Source organism: Hipposideros armiger, unplaced genomic scaffold (genome assembly GCF_001890085.2).
Source record: "Hipposideros armiger isolate ML-2016 unplaced genomic scaffold, ASM189008v1 scaffold_983, whole genome shotgun sequence".
Lineage (NCBI taxonomy): Eukaryota > Metazoa > Chordata > Mammalia > Chiroptera > Hipposideridae > Hipposideros > Hipposideros armiger.
In genome coordinates this window covers 118957-133960 of record NW_017732333.1, presented here as the reverse complement: position 1 = coordinate 133960, position 15004 = coordinate 118957, and the positions used below count along the sequence as shown (strand labels likewise).

General features: G+C 58.5%; 1 protein-coding gene across 2 annotated transcripts in view; it reads left to right on the top strand.

Moving 5' to 3' along the window:
- AP2A2 (adaptor related protein complex 2 subunit alpha 2) overlaps positions 1 to 15004 on the top strand; it is an 81891-nt gene that overhangs the window by 52631 nt on the left and 14256 nt on the right. Inside the window, exons 4-10 of one of the 2 annotated variants that reach the window (XM_019631116.1) lie at positions 1449 to 1642; positions 4632 to 4761; positions 6680 to 6781; positions 8442 to 8550; positions 10313 to 10460; positions 11559 to 11727; positions 12825 to 12962. In XM_019631116.1, the coding sequence (XP_019486661.1) occupies positions 1449 to 1642; positions 4632 to 4761; positions 6680 to 6781; positions 8442 to 8550; positions 10313 to 10460; positions 11559 to 11727; positions 12825 to 12962 (990 nt within the window). Of the gene's footprint in view, positions 1 to 1448; positions 1643 to 4631; positions 4762 to 6679; positions 6782 to 8441; positions 8551 to 10309; positions 10461 to 11558; positions 11728 to 12824; positions 12963 to 15004 lie in introns of both variants that reach the window. The other variant, XM_019631115.1, reaches the window with a different exon arrangement.

The following is a 15004-nucleotide window of genomic DNA, read 5'->3' as shown; positions in this document are numbered from 1 at the left end:
AGGGGCTGGGGGCTGGGGTGGGATGGGGTGTCCAAGAGGGTCTCTCCAGGCAGCAGTGATGCGGTGGGAGGGGCTCTCTTTCCAGGGGAGGGTCTTCTGATCAGCGTTCATTTTTTTACAACTTCTCCAGTCTGGGAAGTTCCTGTGGGTTTAGGTGGGTGCTGCGCGTGATGAGTCCTGTGAGGCCTGCCTCAGAGCGATGGGATCAGCGTTGGCTTCCTCTCAGCACCTTGCTGGTGCTCTTCAGGAATCAGTTTAACTAGTGGTCCCTTGTACAATTTTGTTTCTGAAATGGGCCCCAACTCACATGGTTTCAGAGCCAAAGCTGCAGGTGGGGGGCCTTGCGCTGCCCCCCCGCTCCTCATCCCTTCCCAGACGGCACTGGCCAACCGGCCCGAAGCCCCTCATCTTAGGCTTTATGAGTTTACTGCGTCCTCTGGGTGTAACATTGTTTCTGTATGTTTTCTCCAGTGTTACACAACGTTTGCCTCTATTTGTCCAAAAATTTAACTTACATGAAATAAAAAGGCATCTAGATGCCCCATGAATTTTGCTAAGTATTGGTATTTACTCAGCAAGAATTTGTGGCGTGTTGGCCATGGATGAAGCAGTGTGCTGGGGGGGGGGGACCCCTGGGGACACAGTGACCAAAAGCAGACGTGGGCCCTGCTCTTTCCCAGTGGGAGGTGACATCAGACAGCCGTGGCCAGTGCCCCGGGAGAAAGGCGGCAGAGCTGTCTGGACCCTGAGAAAGTGGGTGGCTCGTAGGGAGGGCATCCTGCTGAGGCTGAAGGGTGAGTTGATGGGCTGAGGGTGGACAGAGCAGGTGGCACTCAGCCACGGCGCACACGGGGGAGCGCCTCGCTGGAGGGACCGCAGTGGCTCATGGCGGGCCTTTCTCCTGGGATGGACAGGAAGGGGTGGACCTGCGTGGTCAGTGGTCAGATGAGTGTTGAGAAATCACTGCCCCCTGCATGGCGAGGGGGTGACACAGGCTGGATTTCGGCTTGGGTGCCGAGGGAAAGCTGGGGGCACAGACAGATTCAAGAGCTAGATTCTGGAAATCACCGGTTTCCGTTAACAGGCCAGGCAGGCCCTTCCCCTCCTGTCCGGGACGGGCGCGTTGAGGTGACTCAGACACGTCAGGACGGATCAGTGAGTGGGACTGGGGAGGACCGAGGGGTCCGATTCCCATGGGTCCGTCCCACAGGGCTTTCTCACAGCAGAGTCCAAAGCAGAGACTCTGCTTCTCTAATGGAACAGGCGCTTTCACCACAATGCAGACGAGGCCTCCACGGCACGAGTCTTGGCAGCCCCGTGAGCGGGTCGGGACGGTGCTGCAGGCTTGCTGGAGGCTGGCTGTGTCTGCGTGGGCGTCCGCTGGGTCTGTCGGGGCCCACGTGGGCCGGGCTGGTCGTGAGCTTTCTGCTCTTGTCTTTCCGGACCAGGGGTACCTTTTCATCTCTGTGCTGGTGAACTCCAACAGCGAGCTGATCCGGCTCATCAACAACGCCATCAAGAACGACCTGGCCAGCCGCAACCCCACCTTCATGGGCCTGGCCCTGCACTGCATCGCCAACGTGGGCAGCCGCGAGATGGCCGAGGCCTTCGCCGGGGAGATCCCCAAAGTCCTCGTAGCTGGGTATGTGTCCTGTGATTGCTCACAGAAGGCTCTCTCTCACGCTAAGTGAATCAGACGTGTAACTGCTCACAGAACTGATAGAGTGAGTTCGTCTCCCCATGCTACGCAGTGGGACACGCGCTACGGTCAGACGTCAGGTGAAGTCCACTCAGGCCTTCCCTCCCCTCATGCCCGAGATTTTAAAGTCGATTAAAGAAGCTGACCCCTACGAACCCCAACCAAACCAAGCAGGGCTTCAGCCTCACACAGAGCCGCAGGCAAAGGGACACCGTCGTCCTGGGACATGGCCCGGCGCCCCTCCTTGTCCTTCCCCTAAGTGGTCATGTGTCAGATCCTGAGAATTCTTAGTGCTCTGCTGCTGCCCCCTGGGATTTGGAGCGCCGCGCGTGGGCCCAGCAGGGGCTGTGTGGTGCTGAGAGTGGGCGGGGCCGTCCCGGGCGCTCGTGTTCAGGGCACCCCACTGAGCTGGGATGTTAACCCAGATCCCGCACCCGGGCGACACGCCTGGCTGGCAGACCCCCAGGCCAGGGCCCTTCATCAGGACTCTGGGGACTAGGTCCTCCAGGACGACCGGCAACGTGCGGACGCAGCAGCTCCCCTCGGACAGCACAGCGGGGAGGGCGGAGGGTGTCAGAAAACACCCACCGCATTAGAGCAGCCGGGCCAGATCCGTGTTTCTCAAAGGGTGGTGTTGCCCCAGGGGGCCTTGGGCAAGGGCTCTGCATGTTTGGTTGTCACCATGGAGGGTGTTCTGGCATTTTGAGGGTGGAGACCAGGGATGTGCCGCACGTCCTGCAGGGCACCTGATTGGCTCCGGGGCCGAGAAGGACCTGGCCCCGCGTGTCAGCGGCCGAAGCCGGGAGCCCTGGCTGGGCTGGACTTAGTGCGCGAGCAAACCCCGGAGGAGTGTCACAGGAGTGTCACGCCGGAGGCCGATGGAGGGGCCAAGCTGGGAGAGACCACAGAGCACCCTGATGGAAATCAGAGTCCTGGGGCTCCAGAGCTCAGAGATGGCTGGCGACTGCTGCTTGTGCAGGAGGGGAGCTGGAGCTGGAGCTCAGGCAGAAGCTGCAGGGGATTCGAGCCACATGGCACCCTGGCCCCTCCTCGGCCGCCAGAGCTGCCCTGGCCTCGCCAGGCCTCCCCGACCATCCTTCCTCCCAGCCTGGCCACAGCCGGCCCTGTCCCGCCCTCAGAAGGCACGCGCCCTGGGCTCTGAGGTCTTTGTCGGCTGTGGCTGTGGCCTTGTTTCCAGCATGTCAAGTAATGCCTGGAGCAGTAGGTGATTAATGTGTGTTGGGTGAACGGTGTGTAACAGACAGAGGCCATCTCTGTAAAGTATTCAGAGGATGATTCAGGAACATTCCCTGAAGTAAGGGTGAAGCCGTGTGTGCAGAAGGGTGCACTTGACACCAGCCTGGACGAGCGTGGACGTGGAGGGACAAGCGGGAAGACAGCGATGTCTGCGGTGAGGGGCCTGCTGAGTCGCCTGCCCTCCCGCGCTGGAAGGCTCGCAGTGTGCCCCCAGCCCTCCCGGGAACAAGCACCAGCTGACAGATGACTGCACAGGGCGGAGGCTCCCCAAGCAGGAGGGCGGCGGGACTGTCCTGGGCTCTGGGCCCTCCACTCCGACAGGACTGAAACCAAGTTGGCAGCGGTTTCCCTCCGTCCCCACTGGGTGACGCGTGCTGCACCTCCGCCTGCTCCTCGGATGTTCTTACTGAGAGTGGCTGTCGAGCGACGGTGCCAGCATGGTGTGGGAACCTGGGCAGGTGGCCGCCCTGAGTCAGTCAGGCCTTGTCGTGGCGACCATGGAAAGAAGCTGCTCCTTCGGGCCAGAGCCGTGCGTCACAGTCCAGGGGGTGGCGCAGCCGGCACACGCGTGGGGTGGCCTTGTCAGCCCGCCCCCGTGGAAGGAACCTCGGCTGAGTGGGCGCCGGTTCTGTCACGGGGCCTGCACGACACGGCTGCCCTGCCGCCCCTGGTGAGGACGGCGCGGGCCAGAGGGAGGGGCTGGTGTCCAGCAGAGAGCTGTTGCTGAAGTAATTTTCTTTTGGGTTAGATTAGGGGGTGGTTTGGGGGTTCCTTGTGTTGGTTTAGACTCATCTGGAATTAAAAAAACCCAAGAGGAGGTAAATGGCAAAGAGCCCCAAACCTTTGTCTTGCCTCCAGACGGAAGCAAAGCCCCCACTGGTTTGCAGTGCCAGCTAGTCCTTTTTCAGATGGGTTCTGATGGCCTGCAGTCGAGTGTCCCGTGGTGGGAGGAGTGGGTACATAGCTGTGGGAGCACTGCCCACAGCCAGCACGACATCAGAACAGAAAGCCCTCCCGGGCTTCCTAGCCCAGAAGCGCAGCTTGTCACAGCCAGCCCCTTGGAGAGGTGGTGCCGTGGGAGCCGCACCCTGCTTCTCTGTGCCGGGGGCACGCTGGGCGGGTGCCTGATGGTGGTTTCGGAGGTCTGGGAGGAGCTCTCCAGGTTAACAAACAAAAAAGACTAGTTCACGCAATGAAGGAGGGACGCTGGTTGATCGCAGCCACACAGCCCCGAGGTGTCCAGCAGGCGGGGAGGGCCTAGACCGAGGCTTTCAGAGACGAGAGGGTGCGCATGAGAGGCTTTGGCCGCAGGGCCCTCCTGTGGTTGTGTTTGATGTGAGGTCCCTGAGGCAGTGGGTTGTTGGAAAAGTCATGACGCATTTTTACAATGAAAAACAGAAAAAATACGTCATGACTTTTCAGACAACCCAATAGCTCTTCGAGCAGACGGTCATCCGTCACTGGGACGCGGTCCATGCGGAGACCCCTCGCGGGACGTGGCAGCGTGTGCTTGGTCATGCCGAGCGGTCAGAGCGCCCTCACCTTGCGTGCTGTTCTGGTCTCCCAGTCCTTCCGGGGTGTATGTTCTCTGCGTGGCTCTGGGCCATGCTGGGCCTGTCAGGCCCCGAGGGCTGCTGGCCGTGCTGGCGAGTGACCGCTGGCGTCTGTCTTTCAGAGACACCATGGACAGCGTGAAGCAGAGCGCCGCCCTGTGTCTGCTGCGCCTGTACCGGACGTCTCCCGACCTCGTCCCCATGGGCGACTGGACATCGCGTGTGGTGCACCTCCTCAACGACCAGCATTTGGTAAATGCCTCTGGACGAGAGTCCACCCCTAACCCACAGAGTAGCCTTTGTAGGGATAGCCATCATGACAGCCGCTCAGTGCGGTTTCTTACGCTGTCGAGCCTGCATGCCCTTCCTGGGGGTGGGACCCTGCAGCCAGGCGTTGGCGGACTTTCTGCAGGCCAGATGCACAGACGCGCAAGACCGAGGTCAGCGTCCAGGGAGGGCGCCCCACGTGGCGTGCCTGCCTGCGCCTTGCAGGGCTGGGATGGGGGTGCCCTGTGGTCCTGCCTCATCTCTGTCCACATGGCCACTCATGGGCCAGGCCCGACTGTCCTCTTCCGGTTGTGGATGAAGATGGAGGTGCAGAGTGTCCACACTGGAGGCGGCACACGGGGGCGTGACACTGGGAAGTGGGGTCCAGTAGGAGCAGGGGTTGGACAGGGTGGCTTTGTCTGGCCTGAATTCTGTTGTCTAGCCTACGGCCATACCACCCTCAACGCTCCCGATCTCGTCCGAATTCTCTTGTCTAAATGAGAGAATGAGACTTTAACACAAGCAGATTTTCCTGCTGGATAGAGGTGTGAGTGTGTTAGCTGGTTACTACGTTTTTTTCCAGAAGAGAAATTACCTTAAAAACTATATTAAAAATAAGGGATCATCACGTGGAAATTCACAGGTGAGCGCTTGTGTCGGCGTGCTTGCCGTGGCGTGGCAGCCCCGTGAGCTGTCTTTTCCTCAGTCCCCATGCTTACTGGGAAGGCTGTGTGTGCCCAGGGCAGCCCCTTCTCAGAGAGGAGCCAGGCGTCTGCAGGCCGCGTCGTGGGAAGACGGGAAGGGCCTGGCAGGAGGATGGGAAGGCTGCTGTCGGGTGCCGGTCATGCTCGCTGGGTCACGCTGGGTCACGCTCGGTCTGTTCAGGTCAGACTCCCCCATGGAGTTGGGAAGCAGTGCTGGAGGCTGGATGGCTTCAGGTCACAAGCCGCCCATCGAGTGGACCCTGTGAGCAGTGGGGCTTTTCCCAGTTTTGCAGATGAGGAAACAGGCTCAGGGAGATTAAATAGCTTCAGAGAGATCCGGGCTTGAACCAGGAGTTGACAAAGGTGGCAGGGCTCAGGCCTGCGGCCTGCTGCTATCCAGAACCCAGGTGCTGCATGAACGGGGCAGAGCGGAGGCGGGTCCTGGGGAGGGCGGCGTCGGGCCTCCTCTGTACACAGCGCTGTCTCCGGACGCCGTTTGTTCAAGTTCGTGGATTTCTGGCACATGTGGTCATCACTGCTGCCTTGTCGGGGAAGCTCCTACGGCCACACGGCTGACAGGTGCCTAGGCCCTCGGCCGTGCACACCCCTGCCCAGCCCTGGAGGAGCCTGGGGCTCCATGGGGCGGGCTGGCACCATCTGAGTCTCGCGTCAGTCAGAGCAGATTGCTGGGATGCAGCCGGCGGGCTGGTGCGGGCGAGGACGGAGCAAGCGTGCGGTGGCCCCAGCCTTCTCCCTGCTCTGCCCTGCCTAGAGGCTCCTGCAGGGAGCGGGGACAGGGAGAAACTGCGTTCTGTAGCTGATTTGCCCCAACCTGCTCTTGCCGGCAGATTGCTCGTGCAGTCCCGTAGAGCCTTGTTGGTGAACCCAGCTGGGCCCCAGACACTTGGGACCCTGGCAGGACCTGACTTTGCTTACTTAGAAACGGACAGTGAGGCGGTCAGAGCCGTCCTCGCATATGGCTTTCACACTCCACTAGGAAGCCAAGGGACCAGCACAGCGGTGCTCAGAGGAGGTCACACCCTCCAAAAGCATGGTGGGCCCATCGGAGTGGGACTGAGGTGGCCTGTGAGCTGCCCGTTGTTGCTCTCAGTTTAAAGTTGTATCTGGAAGATGGGTTTAGAACGAGAGGTCAGCTTCAGGTGTTTCGGCTGCAGTAGAAATGCTTATTTTTCCTCCAGGGTGTGGTGACTGCCGCCACCAGCCTCATCACCACCTTGGCCCAGAAGAACCCAGAAGAGTTTAAAACCTCCGTCTCTCTGGCTGTCTCCAGGTTAAGCAGAGTAAGTCTGTGGGTGGGGAGGGGACGCGGGGTGGGATTTGGTGTCAGCTAGTCTATGTAGTTAACATGTTAGTTTACATTTTGGAACACAAGATATTTGGCCCAGTTTGTAAATTCTAGAGTGAAAACTTGGTTAGCAACCAGTTGGCCTTCCTTTCAACCTTGTTGTCAGCAGAGATACGTCCTGTTAGTGTGGGAAGGCGCGCAGAGCAGCCCAGCTCTCGGCTCTCACCCACCTGGCGGGGTGGGGTGTGCAGTGCCCGGCGGGGTGCATGGGTGCCCAGTGGGGCAGCCTGGGACCGTCCCCGGCAGGGAGCCCTTGTCCTCCCTGCTGTGACCTTATTCCCCGCTGTCCTTCCCCTCTCTGCTGAGCATGCACCCTGAGCCTCCCGTCAGCTTTGAGTGTTTTGAACTTGGATCACACAGCACGTATTCTTTTGTGTTTGACGTGGTTTGCTTCACATTGTGAAATGATTGTATTTGTTTTGTGTGCTTTTCATTCTTTTTTGAGGCTGTGTAGAATTTGTATGAATATACCACAGTCACTTTCCTAAATGTGCTCACTTATGACTTAAAGTGTCACCTGGGAGCTTCGTAGGAAGAAGCTACTTTGTTTTTTTCCCCAAGATTTTATTGGGGAATTTGGGGAGGGGAACAGCGTTGGGGAATCCGAGAAGGGGAACAGACAAGTTGCTGTCCTTTTGTTCAGTCTAGTTGTGGAAGACGTCGCTTCGCTGGCCCATGTTGGTATGATCATTGCGCTCTTCCCGGGTGAGGCAGATTGGTTGCCGGCCACTGGATGGCTGCTCACGGCAGCTCTTGGCAGCTCATGCTGGCTGCCATCCACTCACGGTAGCTTATAGCAGCCCACAGCAGCCCCACTGCAGCCTATGCTGTCGCTGGCGACTCATGGCAGCCCAGCTCCGGGTCAAGCTGTTGTTCACCATCTTCGCTGTAGAGGGCGCAGCATCACTGGCCCTCATGTGGGATCCGAACCAGGGCCCTGATGCCCAGAGCTGACGTCCCAAGCCAACTCCTAACCAAGGTGCCACTCAGCCGGCCCGGGAGAGGCTACTTTGACTGCCAGACACAGGAGATGGGGGGAAGGCACGGGGGCTGAGTGTTAGTGGAAATGTCATGTCTTGGGGACTGTCCTGTGTTCAGAAGGTTGGTGGCATGTCTGCCCTGCCAGGGACTGCTTTGGGACAGTGAGTGAAGGAAGTGTGCCCTCTGGCCTTGGGGAGCTCATCGCAGGGTCTGTGCTTAGGGGCTTGGCGTGCGGGGCTGGGGTCAGAGCCCTAGCTTCTCCCTTCTGAGCGTCCAGAGGTCTCCCTTTTGTGTCCACTCCGTGGTCCACACTGGGAAGGCTGCGTTCCTTCCGTAGGTGCTGTAGGGTTCTGGGCCGAGTCAGTGGTGTCGGCAGGTTTGTGCCCTACACAGCGGGATTGCCATCGCACCCGGCTCGTGGGCTGTCCTGAGTGTGAGCCTGGCGCAGTGGCGCCCCTTTCCCACTAACGTATAGACAAGCTTATTAAGTACTCTTAGCGCATTGAACGAAACCGGGTTTCCAAGTAGTGCATGACCTGTGGGACCGGAACCAGTGTGGGGCCTCTGTTGGGGACACCTGCCTGCGGTGTCTCATCACCTGTGTTGTTTTACAGATCGTGACGTCTGCGTCCACAGACCTGCAGGATTACACTTATTATTTTGTTCCGGCTCCCTGGCTGTCAGTCAAACTTCTGCGGTTGCTACAGTGCTACCCACCCCCAGGTAACAGCCGCACAGCATGGCCCCCGCGAGAGGGCTTTGCCTCGCCGGGCTAGTCAGCCTTCGGTTTGGTGCTTATTCTTGTTCTGTGGTTCATTCTGGGACGTTGCCAGGCATCGTGGCTTCCCCAGAGCAGCTAGTGGAGAGCTCACAGTTTTGTTATGATTCAAGATTACCTCTGCTTTTACATAGTATCAGATCTGTGAGGTTTTCGAAATAGTCTCCTGAAGTAAGACTTTAAACTGTCAGAAACTTTGTATCCTAAATTGTTAATAATCCGCATAACCTTCATATACCACCAAGGATGCTTTTGTGTTCATGTTTCATCTAAAATGTTGATTTGATTAGTACCATAGTTATCTAGAAATAGAATTTCTTGGTTGAAGAATATACAGGAAAATTGATAGTTCCAGTGCCTTCTACAAAGATGGCTTTGTTGCTGTGTCCTTTACATTTAAGTCTAACTTGTTTCTGTACAGGGTATTTCTTTGTTAATTTCAAGTAACTCTCCATACTAAGTATCTTTCATGTTAAAGCACGAACCACACACCCTTGGTGGGAGTATGGGGCGCCCTGTCCACTTCCTGGTGCTAGTTCTTCCTGTGGTCCCGGCTGCCGCCGCCGCCATCCTTCCGCAACCTGGGGACAGACTCAGGCTCCGAACCCCCGACTTGCCCATGGGGTGGATTTCATCGCCCTTTTGCTGTGAACTTTGTTGGCTCTTTCTGATGTGCTGCAGTTTGAGCACCCCTCCCCGCCTTTGTGCCTCTGGGCTCAGGTCTCTTAGGACTTCTTGGGGGTCCTGCTCTGCATCCCCGCTCGGGGCTTGAGGGACACCGTCCCTCTGACATGGCTGTTCTTGCAGTGCCCTGGATATGGTGGTGATTTCGGCAGGTTTGCTGTATGAGCTGTTTCTGACGTTCTGGTGTTTTTCTTAACTCTTTTTTGGTCCATTGTTTCTTTTTTGCTGGTTTGAGTAGAACTTAAAAATTTCCTTCCCTTTTAATTGCTTCTTACAACATTTTCTTTATTTCTGCTGGTAATAGCAGGTGGAGAAAAATATTTTGCCCCTTTTCCCTCCAACTTTTTTTTTTTTTTTTAAGATTTTATTGGGGAATTGGGGAAGGGGAACAGCCAAGTTGTTGTCCTTCAGTCTTAGTTGTGGAGGGTGCAGCTATCTCAGCTTCAAGTCCAGTCACCATCTGGCCGCCTGTCGGCACCTCATGGCCACTCAGCTCAAGGTGCCGTGTTTAATCTTAGTTGTGGGTGGGCGTAGCCACCATCCCATGCAGGAGTGGAACTGGAAACCTTGTTAGAAGCACGTGCTCTCACCAGCTGAGCCATCCTGCCACCTGTTGGCAGCTCAGCAGCAACTCAGCGGCAGCCCAGCTCGGGCGCAGCTCACTGGCCCATGTGGGAATTGAATCAGTGACCCTGTTGCTCAGAGCTCGCGCTCTTAACAACTGAGCCACTCGGCTGGCCATCCCTCCAACTTTTTATATCATATGTTTTGTCCGTGTACCTGAGACGTTGTTTTCTCTTGACTTCCGTAATCTCTATCTCAGTCAAGTGCGTGCATTAAAATGTGTGTAGTTGCTCTGGCTGTTACAGCCTCTTGTTTTAAATGGCTGGACCTTTTGAACAGGGGTACGTAGCTACCGCTTTCTCCTCAGTGAGGTGACGTGATGCTCAGGCCCCGGGCGTGAGCTGGGAGGGCAGGGTGGGCTGGGGAGCTGGCCCGACGGCGTTCTGTCCTGCCCAGAAGACCCTGCTGTGCGAGGCCGCCTGACCGAGTGCCTGGAGACGATCCTGAACAAGGCCCAGGAGCCGCCGAAGTCCAAGAAGGTGCAGCATTCCAACGCCAAGAACGCCGTGCTCTTCGAGGCCATCAGCCTCATCATTCACCACGATAGGTGAGCCGGCGCGGCAGGCGGCGCTCCCCGCTGACCGTTCTCCCCCAAAGCTCGTCTGAACATAGGCCTGCATGTGTCCTCGCTGGCACAGGCCTTACAGTGACCTGGTGTCCACCCACCCCGCAGGCCCCGGCGTGCGGCCTATGCTCCCTGCGTGGCCACTTTTCTTGCCCCTCCTCTGACACTGCACGCTGGAGGTCTGGCCTCACACCCGCCACAGCATTTGCTTTCGATGTGTGCTGTCACCTCCCCCGGAGGGCCTCTCCTGTTTCCCCTGAGCAGTCCCCTGCTGACCGTACGGGAAGGAAGGATGACGGCTGGGCGCCCGTCTGTGCGTGTCCCCGTTAGCTTTCCTGTGGCACCAAGTGGCCTCCAGGTTGACCCCAGGTCATTCCGGGAAGCGGTGGAGATGGCCATGTGTGTCAGCACAGCACAGATGGGACAGGCCCCGGAAGTGGGGCGGCCTGCTTCCTGCTGTCTCTGTGCAGCCCGCCTGCGGCCACGCGCTCAGCCAGTCTTCCCCTCAGCTTTGTCACAGATGTGCTTTCCTGTGATAAAGCTCAGTCTGAGTAGGACTTCAAATGGAATTGTCAGTATGACAGGCCACCTTTATTTTAACATACTTAATTTAAACATACTTAAAGAGCAGCATAGTCATGAGGACAGAGTAAACAGTGAGTAGAGAGTAACGCGATTTCATGGTAGTTGGTACTTAGCTGTTCACTCACCTCTTTGACATTTGTGTCTTCCCACATATCCCTGCAGAGTCCGCTCATTGGCAGGGCTCTGCTTCAGCCAGTTTCCAGGCTGGTGGCCTCTGGTTGAGGTCACATTCCTGGCCACAAGCTGACAGGAGCCTGAGCCTTACTCCGTGAGCTCAGGCCAGAGGCGGTGGAGTTGCTGTCTCCGGGAAGGCGCCTCTGTCGCTGGCAGCTCTTTGGAGTTGGTGGCATCTGCAGATATGTTGGAAAATCCCGGTGGCTCTGTGGTATCAGTGTGGTCACTGACCTCCGGGCTGTGGCTCTTGGAGGCCCCTGAAGTCTTCGCCTCAGCATGTGGTGGCCGTGCCCCCACCAGCCCACCCCTCTGTCCCTGCAGTGAGCCGAACCTGCTCGTCCGCGCCTGTAACCAGTTGGGCCAGTTCCTGCAGCACCGGGAGACCAACCTGCGCTACCTTGCCCTGGAGAGCATGTGCACGCTGGCCAGCTCCGAGTTCTCTCATGAGGCCGTGAAGACGCACATTGAGACCGTCATCAACGCTCTGAAGGCAAGTCTCTGCGCGGGGTGCGGGTGTGTGTCACCTGCTCACTCTTGGTGGGCGCAGCAGCAGGGGGGCAGCTGTGGGTGCAGCTCTGCGGCTGCTGGGGGCGGCCAGGCTGGGCGCGTCTGCAGCTGTGTGTGCTGTGCCCCCTGCCCGCGAGGTGGCCGTTACAATGTGTCACATCTTAACACTCTCTTGCGTAGACCAGAGTCGCAGTAAATATTGGGTTGTCGGAAAAGCCATGAAGCATTTTTGCAATGAAAAACAGAAACATACGTCATGAATTTTCTGACAACCCAATATTGAAGTCAATAAAAATAATCCTTTTTGGTATAAACATAAAATATTTGGTCCTCGTCTCCAAGAAAACTCAACCTTTTGCAAAAGAAAATTCACTTTTTCATGGCATTGAAGCTCCTGATTTGGAAGAGCCGAGGTGGAGCTGTCTGTCCTGTCATGGGGCACACGGCGCCCTCCGCATCCCTAGCATTAGCGAGTGCGTTAGAGCGCTGGGGGCCGCTGAGCCCGCTGTGTGCCCGCGCTGAGAGAGAGAGCAGGTCCCACTCTGTCCCTTCGTGTCTGCACGAACTGAACACGTTTTTGGTGCGTGGTTTGAATGGAAGGCCCGCAGGGTTTGGAGTCAGCCATGTGCTGCCCTGGGTCCCTGCAGGCCTGCTCGCAGCCAGTGTAGGTCAGGTGGCCGTGCCTTTGCTCCTGCGAATTGCTCGACTCTCAGCAGCGCTTCTCGGGCGAGCCTGGCACGAGCGGCAGCTGATGTGCAGGTCTGGGGCGGGGCCTGAGAGCCAGCACTGTGTGTAGCAAGCTCCTAGGCGACACGGAAGGTGCTGCCCTGAGGCCACACAGTGGAGGCCTGGGACTCGCCCTCTGGGGGACAGATCTTGATTCTGGGCAGTGCAGGGCTGAGGGGGGCAGTGAGTTGGCCTGTGAGGGGCTCTTCCTCGTTAGAGCCTCTGGGGTCCCTGGGTTTGGGTGGTGAGTGCGGAGGGCTCAGAGTGAATGTGGGGTGGCACACCACAGCGGATGGCCCGTGCCCCCAGCCCGGGTTTGCTCTGGCGCCTCTTTACTCTGTGCCTCGTCCCCAGACGGAGCGGGATGTGAGTGTGCGTCAGCGGGCCGTGGACCTCCTGTACGCCATGTGTGACCGCAGCAACGCCCAGCAGATCGTGGCCGAGATGCTCAGCTACTTGGAGACGGCAGACTACTCCATCCGAGAAGAGATTGTGAGTTCTGACGTGTCCTGTCTCCTTAGTGGCTTCTGATTCTGCCCCACAGACTTCACTGAGAATCTACTAGATTTGGGATAAAAGAGCCCTTCGCTTTAGCTTTGTAAGCAACACTTTCAGTAGAGCCTCTTAGTCTGTCAAAATAACTTAAATAGTACGCTGCTGGTAAGCTGTTACTGTCCACTCACTGTCTCAGTGAAATGCTTTGGCAGTTCAGGGTCCTAAGGACGCTTCAGGGGCTGTGGCTGAGGTCAGCCTGAACCCCGATTCCTTTGCTCCCGGCCTGTGGTGTGGCCTTTGATTTGGTACTTCTCTGTGGGCATGGCTGCCCTATGTCCCTGGTGTATTGAGGACAGAAAGACTCTGGACCCGTTGACCACACGGCCCTTGGTGTTTCCAGCATTACTTATCACCTGCTGGGAGGGTGCACACACCCACCAAACCGTCCTTGCTCAGCAAACGTCTGCTGTGTGAGGACCGGTGGTGAGACAGCAGTTGGGGCGCGAGCACCCTGGTGCCCCGTGGCCAGCACAGGGGCCGTGCCCATGAGTCCACGCAGGTCTGGCTGCTCTCCCCAGGGCCTCAGGCTCAGCATGAACGTGCGTGTGTGGGGAGGAGCCGCCACGGCCAGCCGCCCGCAGCCTCTCTGTCTGATGGAAAGCATTTCTTTGTCTTTCTGGGGAGCAGAGTGCCGCAGAGGCCCCCTTGGGGACTTTGTGGAGGGAGTGCCCACGTCAGTGCTAGCTGTGAGTCTGGCTCGCTCCTGGGCCGGCGTCCGGTTTGAGAACAAAAGTCTGGGAGCTCCCGAGGGCGGCTGTGTGCAGGTCTGACTCTCGGGGTCACCGATTGAGTGGCCGTGGCCGCCATGGCCGGGCTGGGGGCCAGGTGCTGGCGCCCTTTGGTGCTGAACGGCCTGTGCCTAATTCCCATGTGCCCAGGCTTCAGCGAGGAGGGGCGCGGGGCTGCCCTGCAGCAGGCCTGGTGGGCTTCTTAGAGGGAGCGACTCGAGCTGGACTGTGGAGCAGCTGGGAGAGAGGGCTGGGGAGGCACCAAGGGTGAGGGCATGTAGGGGAGACGGGAGGAGTGGGGAGGGCATGGCCGGGCCAGCTGGCTCTGAGCAGGAGGCTCCAAGGACAGGCCCGAGGGGAGAGGGCGTTCGGTGGGGTGGGCTGGCTCAGGACTGCAGGCTCTCGCCGTCCTTCCCTCCTTACCACTGTCCGGGTGCCGTGAGCAGGCGGGTGTTTCTGGGGTGTGATGTGCAGGCTCTCAAGGCAGCGAGTCAGCCAGCTCCGTGTCGACGCTTACTCGCTTGGAAATAAGTGACAGCCCTCAGTTGTAATCACTGAGTGAAGCTGACAGCAAGTCCCCGCTGAGTGCCCTGTCTGTCCATCTGCCTGGCCGGGCGTGTCAGCGGTTGTGCTAGCTGCTGGACATACACCTGAACACACGCACACCCACCCGCCACACCGACAAGGAGCCGGTCTGTCCACGGGGAGGACGTTGTAGGCAGGACGCAGACCTGCTTGTGGTGTGGGTGAGGCTGGATTGAGGCTGGGCCCAGATCTTGGGGGCCTCTCACCATGGGGAGCTGGGGGACTTCTGCAGGATGTGGCGGGGAGCTAGTCAGGCAAGGATGAAGGCACGGAGGTTGCTGGGGCAGGAGGTGCCTCAGCATGTCTGGCAGAGGCAGCGGGACGCCGGCCAGTGTCTTGTGAGGGCCTGAGTGCCCGGCTGCAGGCTGAGCTCTGGGTTGGAAGCGTTTGAAGCTGAGGGGGTGATGAGGTGCGTGTTGCGGAATGATGCTCTGGGGTCGTACAGAGAGTCGGTGTGGAGGCCAGTGGCGGGGGTAGAGCAGAGGGACGTGGTCTGGGCTGTAGCAGGGGTCTGGGGCACAGCGGGGAGGGTGAAGGAGGGCTACGTGGGTGTGAGGGTGGTAGCGCCCACGCGAGGGCGGGCAGCTCACCAGGGTCGTGGTCTAGTTTGGGCAGCTGATGCTGCTCAGGGCGGACTCCCTACAAGAAGAGGGTGACTCGGGAGGC